The sequence below is a fragment of the Salmo salar genome, chromosome ssa06, assembly GCF_905237065.1.
Source record: "Salmo salar chromosome ssa06, Ssal_v3.1, whole genome shotgun sequence".
NCBI lineage: Eukaryota > Metazoa > Chordata > Actinopteri > Salmoniformes > Salmonidae > Salmo > Salmo salar.
Window position 1 is genome coordinate 82,309,659 of NC_059447.1, and position 23,428 is coordinate 82,333,086.

The 23,428-nt window shown below is 44.3% G+C and overlaps 1 protein-coding gene across 1 annotated transcript in view; it reads right to left on the reverse strand.

Annotated features, from left to right (window-relative positions):
• Positions 1-1,838: 1,838 nt before the first annotated feature.
• The window catches only part of LOC106608208 (transmembrane protein 121), a 107,065-nt gene continuing 85,475 nt past the window's right edge, over positions 1,839-23,428 (reverse strand). The window contains exon 2 of the mRNA XM_045721081.1: positions 1,839-5,147. Within this exon, the coding sequence (XP_045577037.1) occupies positions 3,174-4,139 (966 nt within the window). The 5' untranslated portion in view covers positions 4,140-5,147 and the 3' untranslated portion in view covers positions 1,839-3,173. The remainder of the gene's footprint in view (positions 5,148-23,428) is intronic.

Sequence of the window (23,428 nt, forward strand, 5' to 3'; positions counted from 1 at the left end):
TGTGTCTGGTGCTACGAAGGGGTCTCGCTAAGGTGAGCTCCTGCTGAGGCGGCTACAGGTAATTTATTCCTTTTCCCAAGTTTGCCATTTACTTTCTCTCTCCTTTATCCACTGGGCTGGCAAGATTTATTCAAACAAAAGTGTTCATCTAACACTGTGTGGTGTCTTATCGGGACAGCTGGGTCGTGAGATAGAGACCTACTGAGAGCAAGGCTTAGATGTAACAAACCCATATTTATGCCATCTAGTAAGGCCAGTGATCTTGACAATGGTAGTCTGGCATGTTTCCTCTCTAATCCTAAAGCTAAAGTCTACATTTGAAAGGCCACTGCTAAAAAGAGAATTGGCATTCTTCCATTTGCTGTCATCTGGTGCGCTCCCTCCTCTCTTCTCTCTCATATCTCTATCTCTCTCTCATCTTTCTCTCTCCCTCTTCTCATCTTTTTCTCTCTCTCTCTCTCTCTCTCTCTCTCTACCTCTCTCTACCTCTCTCTCTACCTCTCTAATATCTCTCTATCTCAGATCTCTCTCTCTCGCTCATCTCTATCTCTTCTCATCTCTCTCTGTCTCCCTCTTCTCTTCTCTCTCTCTTGCTCTCTCTTCTCTTCTCATCTCTCTCTTCCTTTCTCTCTCCCTTTTCTCTTCTAATTTTTCTCTCTCTCTCTCTCTCTTCTCATCTCTCACTCTCTCTCTCTTCTCATCTCTCACTCTCTCTCTCTCTCTTCTCATCTCTCTCTCTCTCTTCTCATCTCTCTCTCCCTCTTCTCAGCTTTCTCACATTCTCTCTTCTCATCTCTCTATTTCTCTGTCTGTGTGTTTTATTATGGTAGGTTAAAGGGTACTGTCACTTTCAGACCAGTCAGTTGATGTTGATGGGACCACTGATGATTCTCCAGTGTGTTTCAGAGTGCTGGTATCTGTGGTTGATCTTTGCATGGGTCATTCTGGGTACACAATGGTACATTGTTCACGTGGCTGAACTTTTCTTCTCTCTCCATAATGCCAGAGTTGGCCAATGAAACAATGTTTCCATGGCAACAGCAAATAGCCCACCAACCACCATGGAAGAGTTCAGACAAGAGAAAATAAAAAAGGTATCTTTGGAAAAAGTTAATTCAAGTGAGTTGGTCTGCAAAAAAATGGAAATCCATTTTCTTTAGAAAAAGAGAAATGAGAGTGAAGCCATTTTGTTGTAGACAGAAGTACAACCTGCTCAGAATGGATAAATATTCTGTCAACTTTTGAACTTGGGTTTTTTAAAGTTCCATTCCTCTTCCATATAATGCTGAGTCCTACAACAAGACATGTCTCTGTCATGTAGCCTCCCAATCAGAGATTGTGGAGGTAAGAGTAAGACAAAGCTTTCACATTCTTTGAATACTTTTATTAAAACATACACATTTAATGAATAATGTACATGTAGTAATAACGATGATGATGATAATAATAATAATAATAATAACTTTAATACTCACTTCATCAATTAAGTAGAAATAGTTTGCAGTTTTCAGGTTGGATTGTACATTTATATTTTAACGTTTGTCAATGAGGATGTCTGCACTCTGCATTCTTTGACTTCAAGGCTTACTTGTGGAGGAAAGTACAGTAAGCTTTCTTTTACACCCACTGTTTACTATTATTATTATTACGGATCCTGCTACCAGTCACTTTTTCCTAAACCCCACCTACATGTATATATCTACCTCAAATACTTCAGTATCCTGCACATTGTAGATTTGGTATTGGCACTGACCCTGTGTGTGTATATTTTTTTTAATATATATATATATATATATATATATATAATTATTATTATAATTTGTAAAAAATGTGTTATTAGTTATAATATTTTGATATTGATTACAGCAATGCTGGGTAAATTTGCAAGTGAAGCATTTCACTGTACTTGTGCATGTGACAAGACTTGAACTTGAAATACAGTTTCACACAAGCACCCCTCTGCCCCCTCACACACACACACACACACACACACGCGCAGACACACACACAAGCACACACACACGCAGAATCACACACACGGTTGGCTGCCTCAAGTAGAGTGTATAGTGCTGAGCTCTGGTGCTTTTAGCATACATTTGGTCGTAAAGTGTCACACTGCCCGGGGCAGCAGAACATTTGGTCGTAAAGTGTCACACTGACCGAGGCAGCAGACCATTTGGTCGTAAAGCGTCACATTGACCGAGGCAGCAGACCGGTTGGTCGTAATGCTTCACACTGACCGAGGCAGCAGACCATTTGGTCGTAAAGCTTCACACTGACCGTGGCAGCAGACCATTTGGTCGTAAAGCTTCACACTGACCGAGGCAGCAGACCATTTGGTCGTAAAGTGTCACACTGACCGAGGCAGCAGACCATTTGGTCGTAAAGCGTCACATTGACCGAGGCAGCAGACCAGTTGGTCGTAAAGCGTCACATTGACCGAGGCAGCAGACCAGTTGGTCGTAAAGCGTCACATTGACCGTGGCAGCAGCCCAGTTGTTCGTAAAGCTTCACACTGACCGAGGCAGCAGACTCCAGTTCGCTCCTTTCTCAGCTGAATTAAAGCAGAGGCTGAATTTCACTCTTCTAATGCCACCCTTCTTATTGCTCCTTTCTCCTTCCCTTCCTCTCCTCTCCATCCTCTCTTTCTCCACTTCAACTTAGTGATTCTGTAGGGCGAGTGGTATACCTCCTTTATAAAGACTACAAAGAAAAAAGCCTACGCAATGGACAGTCGAAAGGGGTTTTAGAAAATCACAGATATTCAGAGAGGAACAAATTGTAAAATGTACTGTTACACAACATACATTACTCAGCTGCAGAATAAAATTGTTCATTTAAAAACAAATAAAACCACATCAGTTCACTCCTGTCAGAATCAAGAAGGTGAATCTTTATCCTTCTCCAATAGACAGACAGGCACACAGAGGCTGAAAATATCCCTCTAGTTGTTAAATCCTCTGTTGTTCAAGTGGGCTTGATAGGCAGAAGAATACCATCCCGTCATGAAACCCACATCTCTCTTAATACCAAACTCTCAGAGACTGGATAGACAGAATGAGTTACACCAGAAGTTCTGTTGTAGTTAGTCACTGTAGTTAGTCACTGTAGTTAGTCACTGACGACAGCGGTGGAGATGCTCCGCTGGTGTCCAGACAGTCCAGTGCTGGCGGTCATGTTTCCATGTGTCGTGCTGGCGAGGGTTCGTGGGGCAGGATGGTGGAGTTGGCCAGAGGCTGCGAGTGCGACGTGTGGGGTGTATGTCCGTGGCCCACAGAGTTCTGCTGCAGCTCCAACGCCATGGCGTTCTGCGGTTGAGGGAACTCCTTCACTTGACGCCGGTACTCCAAGAAGGTGGACGCCTTCGTGGCGATCGCCACCACGTTCTTGCCGACGAAGATGGTGGAGACTCTACTGTCCTGGAACAGCACCATGTTGACCCCGCGGATCAGGATAGTGACCACGTTGATGGTGATCAGGCTGAGGACAGGGTAGAGCATCATCTTCTGGAGCGACACGTGTTCCCCTTGCGTGGAGATCTCGCTGAGGGAGACGCAGGGCAGCGTGAGAAGGAGGACGTAGCAGTAGAAGAACATCAGTCCCTCGGCCCAGATGGGCAGGCCGGTCCGCTGAGGCTCCCACAGGTTGGCCTGGATGTCTAGAAGATCCAGAAGATCTAGAGCCACCCAGAAGATCCTCCCCCGCATGTCCTCCTTCTTCCTGAAGGTCCTCACGTACTCCATGCTGTCCAGAGCCACTAGAACCAAGTAAAGCCCCGGGACACACACAGACAGTAGCAGAGTCAAGGCTTTCCGGGCCACCGTCTCCAGGGACTTCCTATCGGCCTTGCAGTTCTGGAAGATGAAGTAGAGCTTGATCTCCAGTACAAAGATGTAGAGGAACCAGAGAATCATTGCATAGCCGCGGCGGGCTGTGCGCACCTCGGCGCCCACCCACACGGCCACGTAACGCAGCACGATGAGGAAGCAGATGTCCCCAACCAGCACAATGATGCACACGCCAATCTTCCTGGGCCCTTGGTTCTGCTCCACCAGGTAAGCATCCATGAAGGCCATGCTGGTCATGATGACGATGGTGGTCAGGCACACGTGGCGTTTGTCCGGGGGCGGCAACACCATGGTGAGGAGCTGACCGCCCGCTGGCTCTCACCTCCAGTCCACGGCTTCCGAGTTTAGAAAAAGAACGGGTTCAGAAAAAGGGACATGGCCGTGTCGAAAATGTAAATGTCAAAGGGGGATAACGGTTATCCCTGGGGGATGCCAGTGAGTCATACTCAGTCCTTTGAGAGTCAGTCCAGTTAGTCAGTTCTGGGAAAGTCAGTCCAGGGAGAGTCAGTCCAGGGAGAGTCAGTCCAGGGAGAGTCAGTCCAGGGAGAGTCTGTCCACGAAGAGTCTGTCCACGAAGAGTCCATCCAGGGAAAGTCAGTCCAGTGATTTAAAAACAGTGAAGTTAGGGGGGATCAGTCTTTGCACGGCTGCTGTCAGGTGATTTTTCTCAAGCCATGCGAATTCAGGAACATCATCTCATCACTCAGTGCAGTTCCATTGATCCACCTCTGCTAGTAAAGCAGGCGCCTCTTAGGCTGACGATCCATGACTCATACTGGGATGCTAATCTACACACTCAGGGGAGTGGAGGATACACAGAGGGCTGTGTATAGGACACACTGGTGCAATGGGAGGTTGTATGGGGCAGAGTGGCTCAGTCCCTCAGTGTGTGTGGCTCAGTCCCTCAGTGAGTGTGGCTCAGTCCCTCAGTGTGTGTGGCCCAGTCCCTCAGTGTGTGTGGCTCAGTCCCTCAGTGAGTGTGGCTCAGTGTGGAGGCTGAGAGAGATTATTTTGTTCAGTGTGTGGTGGAGTCACTCTATGGGGCAGCACTGGGCACGGGTGTGCAGTGTGTGTGGTTCTGTCCAGTGGTGCAGTGTGTGTATTTGTGAATGTGAACGTGAGAGAGGAGTCTGCAGTGGCCAGATCCCCGGTAGTCATAAATCACAGAGACACAGAAGGGGGATCAGCAGCCCGTGGGGCCCTGCGTCCGACGCCGGCTTCCCCAGGGGGAGGTTCTCACACTGGGCCAGAGACGCAGCATCCTCTCTCGCCTCTGCCACGTGCTGGCTTCGTCACAGCCTGGGGGAGAAAACAAGAGAAGGGAAGGGAGGGAGGGAGAAAGAGGGAGAGAGAGGAAGAGAGGGAGAGAGAATAAGAGAGGGAGAGAGGGTGGAATAAAGAAAGAGAACTGTCAGCATAACTGGACTATATAACTCTGCGCTCATTGCCAAAGGCAGCAGGCAGTCCTCATGCCAGGAGGCAGGCAATGTGTCAGTGTGGTTAAGCTGTAGTCTTGTCTCTCACACTTTAGGGAAGGAGGAATATGTTGCACCACTCAGGACCGTTTTAAACCGTCTGTCATCCATATCTCACTGTGTAATGGGGAGTAGCAGAAGACTTGGTCCATTTTAACCTAGCATGCCAGGTATCATAGTGCGGTAAAAGATGGTGGCTCGTACTAGAATAACTTCAACTGTTTGGACGTTATCCTCATTTACTCCTACAGTACATTCACTCCTATATCAGACAGTCTATCTACTGTATGTCCAATAATGTCTCCACAGGTGGGAGAAAACATCTATTCTCAATAAAAACGGAAGTCTCAACGTCAGCCAATAAAGATGGAGCATCTACCCATCCTACAAAGAACGTTAGTTCACTTACAGTAGACACCATCGATTAGGTGTCAGGTTTCCTCTCGGACTCTGTTGAATGATGTTTCAAGGTGCGTGAGGTTTGACCTGCTGAGTATTCATGTTGACGTGAATGTTGAGCGCTATGATAGGTGAGTTCACGGGCGCACTCATCAAGCTTCTGCTCCGACATATACTGCAATTTGTTAAATATAATGGATGCTGGGTGTGAAACAGTGCCCGCAGGTGCAAGCCACACGTCACTCGCTCGCGTCATCCATAAATAACACACCGACGTATAAATATTAGCACGGAGAAGGAACAAAACAGAGGGGGAAGTGAAAGGAGTTAATTGAGAAGAAACGTTGCCTTCAATTGTAATTTGAGCATCAGTCATCACAATGTCAAGTTCTCACATTCGACAGCCATGAAGGCTAACTTTCTGTCATACATTCTGTCATAATAGGTTGGCCTATCAATCACTATAGACAGTTGTTGGGATCAGTCGTATAGAAAGAGAATGAATCACGCAATAACCCTGTCACCTTGTCTACATTCTAAAATCTATATATACATTTATATGTTTTTTTATTTAACTAGGCAAGTCAGTTAAGAACAAATTCTTATTTTCTGTGACGGCCTACAGTGGGTAAACTGGGGCAGAACGACAGATTTGTACCTTGTCAGTTCAGGGATTCGATCTTCCAACCTTTCGGTTACTAGTCCAACGCTCTAATCACTAGGCTACCTGCCGCCCCACTAGGCTACCTGCCGTTATGCAGCATGCAGAACTTAAAATATGCATTAAATACTATATAAATACATTGTTTAACATTGAAATGTCAGCACATCAATTTATGTTGTCAATCAACATATCAGGTTATGTAGCATTTGAATTTCATGTACCATGGAGCATTTCAAATGTACCTGAACTACTCTTGCACAAAGCTGTTTAACATTGAAGTCTCAGCCCACTAGTGACCATGCGAAATCATTTGGTTTTCAAACTATCAAGAAAATGAATAAAGTGAATATAGTGACTATATGTACTATGTACTGTAAATATGTTTTTAACCATCAACAACCACACATTGTCCAACTGTACCATTAATCATGAGAGGGAATACTGCATACTCTTTTTGTCTGAGATGCATATGTTGCCCACCCGCAAGGCAATCAAACAGGCAAAACGTTAGTACAGAGAAAGTGGAGTCACAATTCAACGGCTCTGACATGAGACATATGTGGCAGGGTTCACAGACAATCAGGGATTATAAAGGGAAGACCAGCCACATTACGGACACCGATTGCTCCCAGAGAAGCTAAACACCTTCTTCGCCCACTTTGAGGATAACACAATGTCACCGACGCGGCCCGCTCCCAAGGACTGTGGTCTCTCGTTCTCCGTGGCTGACATGAGTAAGACATTTAAGCATGTTTACCCTCACAAGGCTGCCGGCCCAGACAACATCCCTAGACGTGTCTTCAGAGCATCTTCAGACCAGCTGGCTGGAGTGTTTACAGGCATATTCAATCTCTCCCTATCCCAGTCTGCTGTCTTCACTTGCTTCAAGATGTCCACCATTGTTCCCATACCCAAGAAGACTCAGAGCTAAATCTATGTTGAGATGTATGCCGAGGCCACTGAGCTACAAATACTGTGCATTCGGATAGTATTCAGACCCTTTGACTTTTTCCACATTCTGTTATGTTACAGCCTTATTCTAAAATGTATTAAATAAATATAAATCCTCAGCAATCTCCACACAATACTCCGTAATTGTCACGACTTCTGCTGAAGTCGATGCCTCTCCTTGTTCGGGCGGTGTTCGGTGGTCGAAGTCACCGACCTTCTAGCCATCGCCGATCCATTTAAAATGTTCCATTTGTTTTGTCTCGTTTTTCCACACACCTGGTTCTCATTGTCCCTCATTATGTGTTGTGTATTTAACACTCTGTTTCCCCCATGTCTTTGTGTGGTATTGTTTATCTGTGTTGATGTATGCGCACGTTAGTCTGGTTGCGCTGGGTTATGTATACCCGTTTTGTATTTCGTGTTCATTGTGCCGTGTGTGCTTTTGGTTCTCCTGAATAAAAGGCTCCGTGTGCTACCAAATACCTGCTCTCCTGCGCCTGACTCCTCTGCAGCCACGTATGCATACCTGACAGTAATGACAAAGTGAAAACAACTTTTTCAAAATCTTTGCAAATGTATTAAAAATAAAAAACAGAAATCTTATATACATACAGTTGAAGTTTACATACACCTTAGCCAAATACAGTTAAACTCAGTTTTTCACAATTCCTGACATTTAATCCTAGTAAAAATTCCCTGTCTTAGGTCAGTTAGGATCACCACTTTATTTTAAGAATGTGAAATGTCAGAATAATAGTAGAGAGAATTATTTATTTCAGCTTATATTTCTTTCATCACATTCCCAGTGGGTCAGAAGTTTACATACACTCAATTAGTATTTGGTAGCATTGCCTTTAAATTGTTTAACTTGGGTCAAACATTTCGGGTAGCCTTCCACAAGCTTCCCACAATAAATTGTGTGAATTTTGGCCCATTCCTCCTGACAGAGCTGGTGTAACTGAGTCAGGTTTGTAGGCCTCCTTGCTCGCACATGCTTTTTCAGTTCTGCCCACAAATGTTCTATGGGATTGAGGTCAGGGCTTTGTGATGGCCACTCCAATACCTTGACTTTGTTGTCCTTAAGCCATTTTGCAACAACCTTTGAAGTATGCTTGGGGTCATTGTCCATTTGGAAGACCCGTTTGCGACCAAGCTTTAACTTCCTGACTGATGTAATGAGATGTTGCTTCAATATACATAGGGTAGTGCGTACGGCCCAGTACATCACTGGAGCCAATTTCCTGCCATCCAAGACCTCTATACCAGGCAGTGTCAGAGGAAGGCTCTAAAAATGTTCAAAGACTCCAGCCACCCTAGTCATAGACTGTTCTCTCTGCTACCGCACAGCAAGCGGAACCGAGAGTGCCAAGTCTAGGTCCAAAAGGCTTCTTAACAGCTTCTACCACCAAGCCATAAGACTCCTGAACAGCTAATGAAATGGCTACCCAGACCCCTCTTTTACGCTGCTGCTACTCTCTGTTTATTATCTATGCATAGTCACTTTAACTCTACCTACATGTACATATTACCTCAATTACCTCAACTAACCGGTGCCCCCGCACATTGACTCTGTACCGGTACCCCCTGTATATAGCCTCATTATTATTATTTTACTGATGCTGTTGAATTATTTGTTACTTTTATTTTCTATTTTTTACTTATCTACGTTTCACTTAACACTTATTTTTTATTAAAACTTTTTAAAGCATTGTTGGTTAAGGGCTTGTAACTAAGCATTTCACTGTAAGGTTGTATTCGGTGCATGTGACATTTTGATTTGATTTGATTCAACAAAGTACTGAGTAAAGAGTCTGAATACTGATGTAAATGTGATATTTCATTTTTTTTGCAATAAAAATCTAAAAACCTGTTTTTGCTTTGTCATTATGTGGTATTGGGTGTATGTAGATTGATTAGGGGAAGAAAACTGTTTAATCCCATTTTAGAATAAGGTTGCAACATAACAAGATGTGGAAAAAGTGAAGGGGTCTGAAAACTTTCTGAATGCACTGTATGTTGAGATGTATGCCAAGGCCACTGAGACTCAGAGGTGCACTGGACAGACACATAGTTTACCATCTGACAAAGGCTACCTGGTGATACAGACTGTTTCACTTCTGTTTAAAACCTGTTGGGGCTACAGGTTAGCAATGAACCCCGAGCCGGGATTGCTAACAAGGCTGGAAATTCAAAACATCAAAAATCTAATAATTTCAATTTCTCAAACAATCAACTATTTTACACAATTTAAATGATAAACATCTCCTTAATCTAACCACATTGTTCGATTTTCAAAGAGGCTTTACGGCAAAAGCATAAAGTTAGATTATGTTAGGACAGTACATAGCCACAAAAGTACAAACATCCATTTTCAATTCAAGGTCAGGCGTCACCAAAAGCAGAAACCAGCTAGAATTATGCACTAACTTTTGTCAATCTCCATCAGATGACACTCCTAGGACATTATGTTATACAATACATGCATTTTTTGTTCCATCAAGTTCATATTTATATCCAAAAACAGCATTTTACAGTAGCGTGAAATTCAGATTTTTTTCTTCTCTGAAATGCTTCCGGTGAACATAACAAAATTACTATTCGAAAACATTGGTAAATTATAATATTGTCATTCAAAGAATAATATATTATCATCTCGTAATTGCTACCGAATGGCCAGATCTCAAAATAACTTTACTGGGAAATCACATTTTGCAATAAACGGGGTGCTATGCTAAGAACAACAGGCTATGCTATACAGTTAGCATCATCTAAAATCGATAATAACATTGTAAATATCCCCTTACCTTTGATTATCTCCATCAGAAGGCAGGCATCCCAGGTCCGGAAGGCATCCCAGGTCCGGAACAAATGTGGTTTCTTTTGACAAAGTTCATAATTTATGTCCAAATAACACCAAGTACTTAGCGTTCATTATGCTCCCACAAAACGTGGTGGGGGGAGTGTAATTCACGCCGAAAAGCTAAAAAAAAACTAGTAAATAATCTAGTTATGTTCGTTCAAACATGTCAAATGTTGTTTAGCATTAATCTTTTGGTCCATTTTTAACGTTAAACATCAGTAATATTTTCACACAACCTATCCTATGTCTAGATAAACAATGAAGACAAAACTCACGTTTCTCAGATTTATGCGCAGGCGCAAAAAAATGAAGTGATGACATGTCAACTTCCTTGGATTCTAATTTGCTCTCTGTTTATCATAGACGCTTCAAACAACTTTATAAAGATCGTTGACATCTAGTGGAAGCCGTAGGTGTTGCGAAATGAATCCTTTCTCACTATGGTATCTATAAAACAATGACACTAAATAGTACAGTCACACAATTCAAATTTTTTTTGGATCTATTTTTCACAGGTTTTTGCCTGCAATATGAGTTTTGTTATACTTACAGACACCATTCAAACTGTTTTAGAAAATTCAGAGTGTTTTCTATCCGAATGTGTTAATAATATGCATATCCTAGCTTCTGAGTTGGTGTAGGAGGCAGTTAAAAATGGGCACATATTTTTTTCAAAATGTCTCAATACTGCCCCCGAGCCCCAACAGGTTTTAAGAGGGAACACAAGACCACACTGACATGTGCCTTTTCAATAGCCTAATGTATTAATGCTGAAGGGATTTGGTACAAATGAGCAGCATTAATCAACATTGATGTAAATCACGAGGGACACATTGAGTCAGACAGATTTGTCCTTTATGGAACTGACTCTGTATCATGTTGCCATGAAAGCATAAAGGGAAAAAGTAAACGAGACATGTCAATTAATCTTTTTTTCATTTTCATTGGACCCAAAGACTCTGACTTTGGTAGGACCATTTACCTTGTGGATTTGCTCTTTGGAAAGCTGGCTCTGACAGTGCTATTCACAAGGGCCTGATTCCGACCCGAGTTAAGAGCTCGTAAATGGAACGTAACTAAACATTTCTGCACTTTTCTCTCTATACGTATTCCGACCTTGAATTATGCATGATAATATCATGTTATTCACCTGCTATTTGTTCAGGGTGGAGATCAAAGAAACGAAGGAGGTGTGTCTACAGATACTCCATATTCTGACCTTGACTTAATTCACTCATAATTCCACCTCCTTTACGCGGGAGGAAACCGTGAACAAGGTCTAGTGAACCTTCTGGTTCCAAGTGGAAACAGGCATTGACTTTATTTTTTCTCATAAAAATAACAGTCATTTATACACTGTAATTTATACATTGATAAGAGTTATTGATAAGAGCTAGTTAGATGAGTAATCCATTTGGATAATTGAATTGTAACTATAAATTACATTTGTTTTAGATACATTTGACCTTATAATCGCTGGAAACAAATGTGAAACCAGTCGTATGGCAGCAAACTTGAAGCATATCAACATATCTTCCCCACAGTAAAGTTTATGAAATGCTGTGCCATTATGCAGATTTTAAAATGTACAGCCTTTTAAATTGCAGGGATGTATTAATTATTGGCTACCTCGACTTTCTCTGTTTCCTATTTCTATCATGTTAAGTATTAGCCACTATCAGTATATGCCGACAGTTGGCCCAATAACAACACATATGCCAATTTACTGTTAGTTCCCTTCAGTTGGTATAGCCTACGTGATCAGTCCATTCAATTCCATTGTTTTGTTGACTTTCATTTGTTTCCTCTGTAAATGTCGTCACGACCATGTGGTTGTTGCTGAGGATCATTAGTAACAGTTGATAATATAAAAAGGCATGTAGGCTAATTAAATCGTTATGGAGTGGAGAGCAGACCAAGCTGTAACAGAACCCGACGCATGGCGCATTACTTGTCTGTGTCATCACACAGTTCCATGGTTAGTGCAGGCAATAGACGAGGGTATAGACTACTATGGTACACTGTCCTATTAGAATTCTATGTACACTAATCTTCCAACGTTACCGTTGGAATGACGGCAATATTCAGAATGAATCAAACCACAGTTTTCTTTCTTTTGTGTGTGAAGGCTCTCCAAATCAGTTTTTTTATGACTCAAATACTTTCCTAACCCTAAATAATCTACAAGATCATAGTATTTTTATCTACCAATTGGTGCTGAAACGGAGATGAATATGCATATATTTAGATGGCTTTCTTTCATTGATCCCTACTATTCTGAACCCGTTCTCCATTCTATTGAGTCTGTCGACAAAACTCAAACTAGAAGATACAACGTATTTAAAGGGATGGCTTAAGATAAATGTACTGAAAACCATATTGAATGAAAACTACATGAGAAAATCAGCAAGTGGGAGGGTTTTCAGTGGTTTAATCAAATGTACTCAGGTGTGCGCAAAGGAACCACGCCCCCAAAGCCCGCTCATAAGTTAAGTCTGAATACCAACTACTGAGAATTGCATAGGAAAGAGTCAGAATCAGGCCCGTGTTCAACCCCTATGATTTTCCTATCAATACACAAATCTTTTATTTCTGACAAGTTTGTGCTTTATGAAAGCTTGTTACAGCTGTTTCAGTGGCACGTAATGTTTTGTTCGGACAGTAGCTTTGTTTTTACTTTGCGTTTACTTTGTCTATCTCTGTTTCCTGTTTATTTCTTGTTGTTGGGAAGAAAATAAATCGAGACTAAACTAAATACTCAACTTTTGACTACTTTAATACACATATAAGTGAATTTAACCTCAGTCATTTCTGCATTTCTGCATTTCAAATCCAAAGCGATGGAGTACAGAGCCAAAACAACAACAACAAATGTCACTGTCCCAACACTTTTGGAGCTCACTGTGTACACAGGGAAAGAGATGTAGTAAGAGAAGGAATGGAACGTGGTAAGAGAAGGAATGGAACGTGGTAAGAGAAGGAATGGAACGTGGTAAGAGAAGGAATGGAACGTGGTAAGAGAAGGAATGGAACAGGTAAGAGAAGGAAATAAAGGTGGTAAGAGAAGGAATGGAACGTGGTAAGAGAAGGAAATAAATGTGGTAAGAGAAGGAAATAAATGTGGTAAGAGAAGGAATGGAACGTGGTAAAAGAAGGAATGGAACACGATAGATTTTGGACACCACAATGGATAGCAAAAACCATCTATGAGTTTTAAGAGGTGGCACCATTAGCCTCTTTTATAATCCCGTTGAATATTTGAATTTTTAAAACCTATTATGTAGAACAGGGCCTAAGTGAGAGATTAAATTCATGAGATGGTGATTAATTGACTGATTAGCTGAAGGCTGTGGATCATTAGCATGGTATAAAGAACAATGCACCCACATATACATCACGTCATAATTTAACTGACATGAATTATAAATGTCGTCAGAGATGGTTTCCCTAATCAATGGATTAGTGTCTTTACACCCGTGATAACATGAGCCCAGTAAATTGGACAACTTGGACCTCTTTGGGAATTAAAACTTTAGCCGTAAAACGGCGAATCGTGAGATGTCATCAATGTTTCGATGCTACGTAGCATGTGGTGAAGTGAAGACTGAAAGATGTGATTCATTTTGCCAGTAATGGATGATTGTTAATCCGTTCTGTCACGTTTCCTGTGAAATCGCCTTAGTAAGCGTAAACCTGGAGTGAAGTGCGTTGCAGCGCTTTGCATATCAATTCTATTAGCACATCGGTAATGTGTTGCTCATCCTCTGTAGATCCACATTGGGATTTAGCATAGAGTTAGACTAAGTATAATGGACATTCCAGGACAATGATCCATTAAGTGGATTGGCAGCCATATTGGATGTACTGTTTACAGTGTTTGATGCATTATCACTTGTCACCTTGGGAATTTATATGCAATCAATTATCTCTCTGCTAATCACTTCACATCTCAGAATGACATGTTCTACATGCAACAACAACACTATGGACCACAATATCTACTCTACCTATTATATTTCTATGGCAGTCTTGCTGTCTTGTTGTTGTAGACGTCCAGGGTTCTATCCAGACTCTCCGTCTGGCCCAGCCATGAATCACAACAAGGACAGAGGTCGGGGAAGGCAGTGGCAGTAATGCACCAATTTGTTGCTTTGCCAACTGCTATAAAACCCCACAGCCTGGAGAAGGGAAGAGAGGACAGGTGTAACACCACGGCCTGGAGAAGGGAAGAGAGGACAGGTGTAACACCACGGCCTGGAGAAGGGAAGAGAGGACAGGTGTAACACCACGGCCTGGAGAAGGGAAGAGAGGACAGGTGTAACACCACGGCCTGGAGAAGGGAAGAGAGGACAGGTGTGACACCACGGCCTGGAGAAGGGAAGAGAGGACAGGTGTGACACCACGGCCTGGAGAAGGGAAGAGAGGACAGGTGTAACACCACGGCCTGGAGAAGGGAAGAGAGGACAGGTGTAACACCACGGCCTGGAGAAGGGAAGAGAGGACAGGTGTACCAGGGGATAAGGGAAAAGATGGCACGAAAAGGTCACTCAGAGCTCTAATAAGTAGCTATCTACGTTTAAGAAAACACAGAACTTCAGGGGACTTAAAAAAGGATTTACAGCTAGCCTATTTGAGGTGCTCTAACATTTTTCTTTCAGGTTTCTGCTTTTATGTTGGATTAGTGTGCTCTCTCAGTTCCTACTTTTCAAATGACTGTTGGTTGTTTGACAGATATGTTAGCTTTGTGCCCAAGGGCATGGAAGTAATTAAAAACTAACTAGGTGTAGTTTCCACAGAAGTCAATGTTCTTTTGGAAAGTTTGTTTGGGGAGCTGTTGCCTTGAGATAGACGTATGTTTGTGGCAACAACACCCTGGAAACTCCATCCCTCATATAAAGAATTGGCCATCTGCCTCTTTACCTCCATGTCTTCCAAAACGGTTCACTCATTTCTCGGAGTTGAGATGTTTACGCCTTTGGGAAGACACATTATATATTAAATATAACTTTACCACAGTACACGGCTTGGCTACACCCCTAAACCAACTTCCTCCTCCCACTCAAAACACTTGAGGTGGATTAAATACAGCGTGTTCTCTTCTGTGTTTGATTTAATTCCGTGGTTTACTACTTTACTTCAATGTCAAATCCACTGCAGTGGGGGACAGCTTGGATCTGCTGTGACTACGGAGTCCGTTTTGTCAGATATTTACATCTGGCTGTCTTCATTAGTCTCCAGAATGAGATCCATATGTCGGTCTGGCTCTCCGCCATTGCTCTCCTTCCCAGCAGGTGCTTTCTGATTCTGACGTCCTTTTGTGTTGGGGCTGAGCAGGACGCAACGCTCTGCCAGTTTTGCTGATAGGTGGCAGATTGCCTCAGACCCTCCCTGTTGAAGACAGAGGAACTCTACACACAGCGCTCTCTCTCTCTCTCTACCCTGTTAACGTCCCATTGAAGGGGAGGAGGAGGCTGACAGGATGGTTATCGTTGGGTCATGTCTTTTTCACATCCACGTCCATAACTTCCCAATCACATGCCGGAACCCAACCGAACCACATGCTGCTTGCACTGATCACATGCAGCGCATGGTGTTTTAATAGCACAGTAAAGCATCCCAGCCCAACAATCTGAGTAGCTAGGTCTGTTATGCCACCCGCTGGGGCCAATCATAGCAAGCTTGCGTATCAGACCTGGGTCCAAATCATGTTTGAGCATTTGATTGAGCATGTCTATAGTGCCAGATGGGGCAGGGTTGGGACCTTTCCCACTGGGCACACACTCGTTGAATCAACATTGTTTCCTCGTCATTTCAATGAAAATCACGTTGAACCAACGTGGAATAGACATGAATTGATGTCTGTGCCCTGTGGGTTATGACTCTTCCATTGGTTCCATTGCATCGGGCAAGCTCAGTGTAGCGCGGCTATATTAGATCAGAGAGAACAATCTGCTGACTGTGATTAGCACGTTAGCGTTTTTCCTTATGAGTCTTATTCTGGAGGCAGCTCTGCAGAGTGGTCAGGAGCTGGCATAGCCACAAAGTCATCACATCTGATTTTAAACTTAACCTTAACCACACTGCTAACGCTAATGCCTAATGCTAACCTTAAATGAAGCACTTTTTTTTTCTCATGAATTTTATCGCTCAGTTCTGCCTCTAGGACTAGGCTCATGACTAAACGTCAACCTGCATGTCATTAGCCCTAATAGATTACTGTGTGTGGCACACTGTATGTTTTTAATTGATTTAATCAATCTATTGATTTAACGTATGCAATGGGGCTTGCTCCCAATGCATAATAATTCCAAATGTATAGTTATTTACCAGCTGGAGGTAAGTGTGGAAGTTGCCTGCTCTTTCGTTTCCTGGCATTTTGTTATCATTATTTCAGCTTTATTTTTGTTCAGTCATTTTGTGAAAAAAATATTCAGAAGTCACTTTACGCAATTTAATGAGAGGCTTGGGTGTTCCGCATGAAAACAACACCCTGTTCAGATATTACAGCACATCTTAAAAGCCCATTCTTCTCTCGGTTGCCTTACATTATTAGTGTGGTATCGCGGTATAATTTGGCTATAATTGCTTGTGAGGTTGCGGTGGGGCGGAATACTGAGTAGGACAACCTTTGAGTAAAGGGGCTTGTATTGTCTGTAGCTGTGGCTAGGCTTATTTTACCGTTCATTACAATCGATCAAGGTTGATGCTCATTCTCTGCAGCAGTCTGTCATATTGTATATTCAAAGAATTTGAACGTTTCAATGCACTCTCCTGTGATCAGGATTAGTGAAGCGTATTCAAGCGCTTACGGGTTTTTAACGATTAAGATGATCCAAATCAAATATATTGAACATGACACTGGTTGGATGCGCCAAAAAGACTTCCCTTACACTCCCCTAGGTTAGTTACATCATGTATAAAGGCCCTCAGCAATCTCTCACTCAAACTCAGTCTCAAATGTAAAAGACAGGGTGCTTTTCACCTTGACAGACGTGTCTTTTTCTCCCTTTCCAACCTTCAAAGGGCTATAAATGAGAGAAACATCAATCGTGATGCATCTTTTATTCACAAAGCTAGGAACTCAAAGAGAACCATGCCAATATGAGTCATCATCAGCCCTCTGACATCACAATCGTCCTGACAGTATAATGCAGGGGAGGAACGAATACTACGCATTGGGGCCAGGCTCCTCACACAAGGAAAGACACTGTCTTAAAGTCATTCAAGGGAGAGCAGAACGCCAGCATTGATATTCCACCTGTAAAGACAAGAGGGAACTTGCACCCCTCAAGAGACGAAGGAGAGGTGCTTCATACTGTCACGGTTGTTGTCGGTGAATGAGGACCAAAACGCAGCAGGTACGTGAATGCTCATCTTGATTTTTAATTACTCTCAAAAATGAACATACCAAATAACGAAAAAACGAACACTCGACAAATAAACAGTCTGGTAAGGCACAAGGCTATACACAGAATAATCACCCACAAATCACACACACAAACACACCCTAACCACATAAAACAAATACCCTCTGCCACGTCCTGACCAAACTACAAAAACAATTAACCTTATACTGGCCAGGACGTGACAGTACCCCCCCCTTAAAGGTGCTACCCCAGAAGCACCTTAAAAAATAACCCCAAGCAACACCAAAAAAAAATCCCCTTTTCTAAAGGGAGGGAAGGGAGGGTGGCTGCCGTCAACGACGGCACTGTGCTACACCCCCCCTCCCCAACCCACCTATTTCTGGAGGTGGCTCTGGTTCCGGCCGTTCCAGGCTGTCGGGCCACTCTGGCATCGCCGAGGGGCAGTCGGGCCAGTCTGGCATCGCCGGGGGGCAGTCGGGGCAGTCTGGCAGTTCGGGACAGTCTGGGCAGTCTGGCAATTCGGGACAGTCTGGGCAGTCTGGCAATTCGGGACAGTCTGGGCACTCTGGCAATTCGGGACAGTCTGGCCACTCGGGCCACTCCGGCAGTTCAGGGCAGTCTGGCCACTCCGGCAGTTCAGGGCAGTCTGGCCACTCCGGCAGTTCAGGGCAGTCTGGCCACTCCGGCAGTTCAGGGCAGTCTGGCCACTCCGGCAGTTCAGGGCAGTCTGGCCACTCCGGCAGTTCAGGGCAGTCTGGCCACTCCGGCAGTTCAGCGCAGTATGACCACTCCGGCAGTTCAGCGCAGTCTGACCACTCCGGCAGTTCAGCGCAGTCTGACCACTCCGGCAGTTCAGCGCAGTCTGGCCACTCCGGCAGTTCAGCGCAGTCTGGCCACTCCGGCAGTTCAGCGCAGTCTGGCCACTCCGGCAGTTCAGCGCAGTCTGACCACTCCGGCAGTTCAGCGCAGTCTGACCTCTCTGGCGACTGTTGACTGGCGGGCAGCTCTGACGACTGTTGACTGGCGGACAGCTCTGATGACTGTTGACTGGCGGGCAGCTCTGACGATGACTGTTGACTGGCGGGCAGCTCTGACGATGACTGTTGACTGGCGGGCAGCTCTGACGATGACTGTTGACTGGCGGGCAGCTCTGACGATGACTGTTGACTGGCGGGCAGCTCTGACGATGACTGTTGACTGGCGGGCAGCTCTGATGATGACTGTTGACTGGCGGGCAGCTCTGATGATGACTGTTGACTGGCGGGCAGCTCTGATGACGACTGTTGACTGGCGGGCAGCTCTGATGACTGTTGACTGGCGAGGCTGGGTTGACACACTAGACTCCTGATGCGCGGGGCTGGTATAGGACGTGCCAGCCCGGAGACACGCACCTCCATGCTAGTGCGTCTGGCGGGAAACACCGGACCGAAAGGGCGCACTGGCGGTCTTGAGTGCAGGGTTGGCATCACCCCTTCCGGCTCGATGCTCCCCTTGCCCTGGCACCTGCGGGGCGCTGGTACTGGGCGAACTGGGCTGTGCGTCCGTATAGGTGAGATGGTGCGCACCTCAGCGTAACATGGCGCCCTCCACCTCGTACGCACCTCCCTGTAGTCACGGGTAGCTGGCTTACGGCTCTTCCCTGGCCTGGCCAAGCTACCCGTGTGCCCCCCCCAAAAAAATCTTGGGGTTGCCTCTCGGGTTTCCTAGCCAACCGTGTTCCAGCGTAACTTTCCCGATGGTTCCTCTGTCCAGCTGCCTCCACTCGCCTGAGTGCCTCCACCTGTTCCCATGGGAGGCGATCCCTTCCGGCCAGGATCTCTTCCCAGGTGTAGACTCCCTTGCCGTCCAGGACGTCCTCCCATGTCCATTCCTCCCTTTTTCTCTCCTGTCGCTGCTCCTTCCTCTTCCGCTGCTTGGTCCTTGTTTGGTGGGTGATTCTGTCACGGTTGTTGTCGGTGAATGAGGACCAAAACGCAGCAGGTACGTGAATGCTCATCTTGATTTTTAATTACTCTCAAAAATGAACATACCAAATAACGAAAAAACGAACACTCGACAAATAAACAGTCTGGTAAGGCACAAGGCTATACACAGAATAATCACCCACAAATCACAAACACAAACACACCCTAACCACATAAAACAAATACCCTCTGCCACGTCCTGACCAAACTACAAAAACAATTAACCTTATACTGGCCAGGACGTGACACATACATACATTTTTTATTTGACCTTTATTTAACTAGGCAAGTCAGTTAAGAACAAATTCTTATTTACAGTGACGGCCAACCCCGACAAAACCCAGATGACGCTGGGCCAATTGTGTGCCGCGCTACGGGACTCCCGATGACAGCCAGTTGTGATACAGCCTGGAATTGAACCAGGGTTTGTAGTGACACCTCTAGCACTGAGATGCAGTGCCTTAGATCGCTGCTCCACCCGGGAATTAGTAAGACCTGTATTGTAGATATTCCTGTAACAGTTCCTATCTATCCTTCATGCCGTAAACTGGTAACAAGCCATGTAATAAAACAGCCTACCTTTTAAGTGGAATTCTCCCTCAGTGAGAGTTAGAATCATATTGATTTTTCCTGTGCAAAACATGGCATATTTCTCTAATGATGATTTGGTGCTCTGATTACCTCGGGCCAATAGGGATTTTTATCGACTGGTTATGCAGGGGAGATCCACTTACTCTTTGTGTCAATATGTCTCCCTAACTTCCTATTTTGCTGTGCCTCTCTCTCTCTCTCTTACACTTCTCTCTCTTACCCTTCTCTCTCTCTCTTTCTCTCTCTCTTACCCTTCTCTCTCTCTCACCCCCCCCCCTCTCTCTCTCTCTCTCTCTCTCTCTCTCTCTCTCTCTCTTTCAGACTGTTGCCATTTTTGCTCTCACCCCCCTGGGGAGTGGCATCTAACTTAATTCTAGTCACGTTACATGGAATTCTGGGTATCATCGCTGCCTTGCGGTATTGACGAAAACGACTCTCAAAAGACAGACACAACCCTGAGACCTAGCACACTATCAAATAAAGCAGTAATGAGGATTAGGAATTTAAATGCTGTAATCATTATCTTTTAAAAAATGTCCTTTGAAACTTGTGAGTTTTGTTAGGGGGCTGGCCAACATGGGGGAAATTGTAGGGAGAATGGCTGCTGCACAGCTTCCAGTAAGCAGTCTCTTTCAAACTAGTGATTTCGTGGCTAGGATAATGAGGTAAAACAGTATTTCTGCTCATAGATGGGGGAAAAAAATCTATAGTTACATATCGCAATGTTATTTTTGGACAATATTATATCTATATTTGACTCCAAGTATCAATTTTATGAGCCACAACTCCTGTATTTTTCAACCTACACCAAAAGGTGCTATCTAGAACCTAAAAGAGTTCTTCGGAGAACCCTTTGTAGAACCCCTTTTGGTTCCAAGTATAGAACCCTTTCTATACCTTTCTACATGGAACCTAAATAGTTCTACCTGGAACCAAAAAGGGTTCTCCTATGGGGACATCCAACCCCTTTTTCTAAGAGTGCTTAGCTTGTTTTCCATCTTCTTTTTTCCCCCTGACTGATCAAAACTCATGTTCTCACGCTATCTCTTGTCTCTCTGCAGTACTGTATAGTGAGCAATATATTTGGAACATGAAATCGCAATAAAGTCACTGTATCGAATTGCTATACATATAGAATCGGGAGAATCGGAAGAATTGCAATACATATCGTATCGGCACCTAAGTTCCATGATAATATCGTATCGTGAGGTATTTTGCAATTCCCAGCGCTACTAGTCGCCAAAGTTTCAGAGCATGTCTAGTGACCGATGACTAGTGGAGGGGGAAAGGGAGAGGCGTCACTTTCATGTACAGTGGAAGGAAAGTGGAGGAGGAGTGGAGAGGAAAATACTGAGGGAGAGATAAGGGAGAGAGAATTTGAGAGGTGAAGAGAGAGAGAGAAAGGGAGAAAGAGAGGAGAGATAATGAAAAGGAGCGATACAGAAAAAGAGAAAAAACGAGAGGGAATCTCTCAAACTGATTGAGTGAATGAAAGATGATAAGGAGACCCCCTGAAGATAGCCAGACACTCAGGAAGAATCTAAAGCACCGGCATAATGAACCAGCCTCAGTGACAGTCCCAGGGAAGCTTCTTAAAAGGAAACAGAATTAATAGAAATATTCACAGAGATTTCCGCCGAGACCGACAAAGGAGGCAGATGCGTGTGGATGTGTGGATCTGTCAGACATGTCTTCCAACCCCTTTGTGTGATTCTTAATAATATTTTGGATGGCGTCTTGTGAAAAAAACTCCATAACAGGAGTTTTGACAAAATGAGGCGCACCCTTTGAATGACACTCAAACGACGCTCTGTCGCTCCCCACGGCGACACCTACTCTGTATGATAATGACAAGGAAAACAATATTTCACTCAACATTAGAGACTCCTGTTTGAACGACGACGAGACATCACCGCCCGCTGTTGACTTCCACAGCAACCGGTTTGAGGCGAGGAACGAGAGTAAGAAAGAAGTAAAGTTCGGGGGCTGTCTCTAGTCAGTGAGTCAGGTTGTGTGTCATCCAATTCAAGACTACCCATCGGAACTGCATCTCCAAACATGCTATTTAAAGACCAAGGCAAATCTAGCTAGTCACAACTTCCAACTTGATGTTCTCTGGCTGCGTTTACATAGGCAGCCCGATATGGATCTTTTTTTCACTAATTGGTCTGAAGAAGATCTGATGTGAAAAGATCTGATGTGATTGGTAAAAAGACCAATTAGTGGAAAAAAGATCAGAATTGGGCTACTTGTGTAAACACAGCCTACGTGCACTATTTAACAAAATACATCCATATCAGTCTATCTTATTCCCATAAGAAGCAATTATCCACCCTTCATGCCAAACGAGACAACAGAAGCCGTGTTTGGCATTGGCAAGCACAAAATGGCAGCCCAGTGACAGCGTTCTCCATTGAAAAGAACAGACCTCCCCTGCCACTCTACTACACACACAGATGGTTATCAAAGGGACCTCCAAAAGTAAAGCAATCCCCACACAGACAGACGCCATTCACCATCCACAGCCAGGGAGATGCGAGGGCACCTACCAGAGAAGGCTGGTGGGAGGAGCTATAGGAGGATGGGCTCATTGTAATGGCTTGAATGGAATAAATGGAACAGAGCCAAATGTGTGGTTTCCATATGTTTGATGTGTTTGATACCATTTCATTTATTCCATTCCAGTCATTACAATGAGCCCATCCTCCTATAGCTCATCCCACCAGCCTCCACTGGCACCTACCTGGGGGAAGGATCCTCCCACCTCACCAGATGGGAGTGCTTGCCAGCTGGTCGATTGATGTCTGTACTCCGTGCCTGATAGGCTAGTCAGTGTATAGTCAGTTAAAAGCCAAAGTGATCAATCAGCCACCTGCTAACAGCCTCTCCAGAATGAGGACGGCTCCCCCGGCAAGCAAGAGAGGGGGAGAGAGAGAGGCTCTCCTCTTTTCCTCCTCGTGTCTTCCTCTCCTCCTCCTCCTCTCCAGTACATTATACTGATCTATACCTGAACACAAGACACAGGCTAATCAAAGGCTTAGTGTGATCGACCTGTGTTCGAACCCATGTCTCCTGTGCACCTCACGATTCGGTTAGCCCCCTGAGCTAAAGGCCAATATGATAGGGGTTAGGTAGTCGGCCAGTCTAATGAACTGATTAAAAGCCAAAGATGAATTGAGAATTAGGGCGTTCATCAAAAGAGAGTTGGCTTGTTGAGTCCTGCCGAAACGGCACTAAATCACTGTTGAAGTTTTAGCCAACGTATTATGAAGACAGCTAATAACTTCTAGAAGGAAAGGCAGTAGAAAG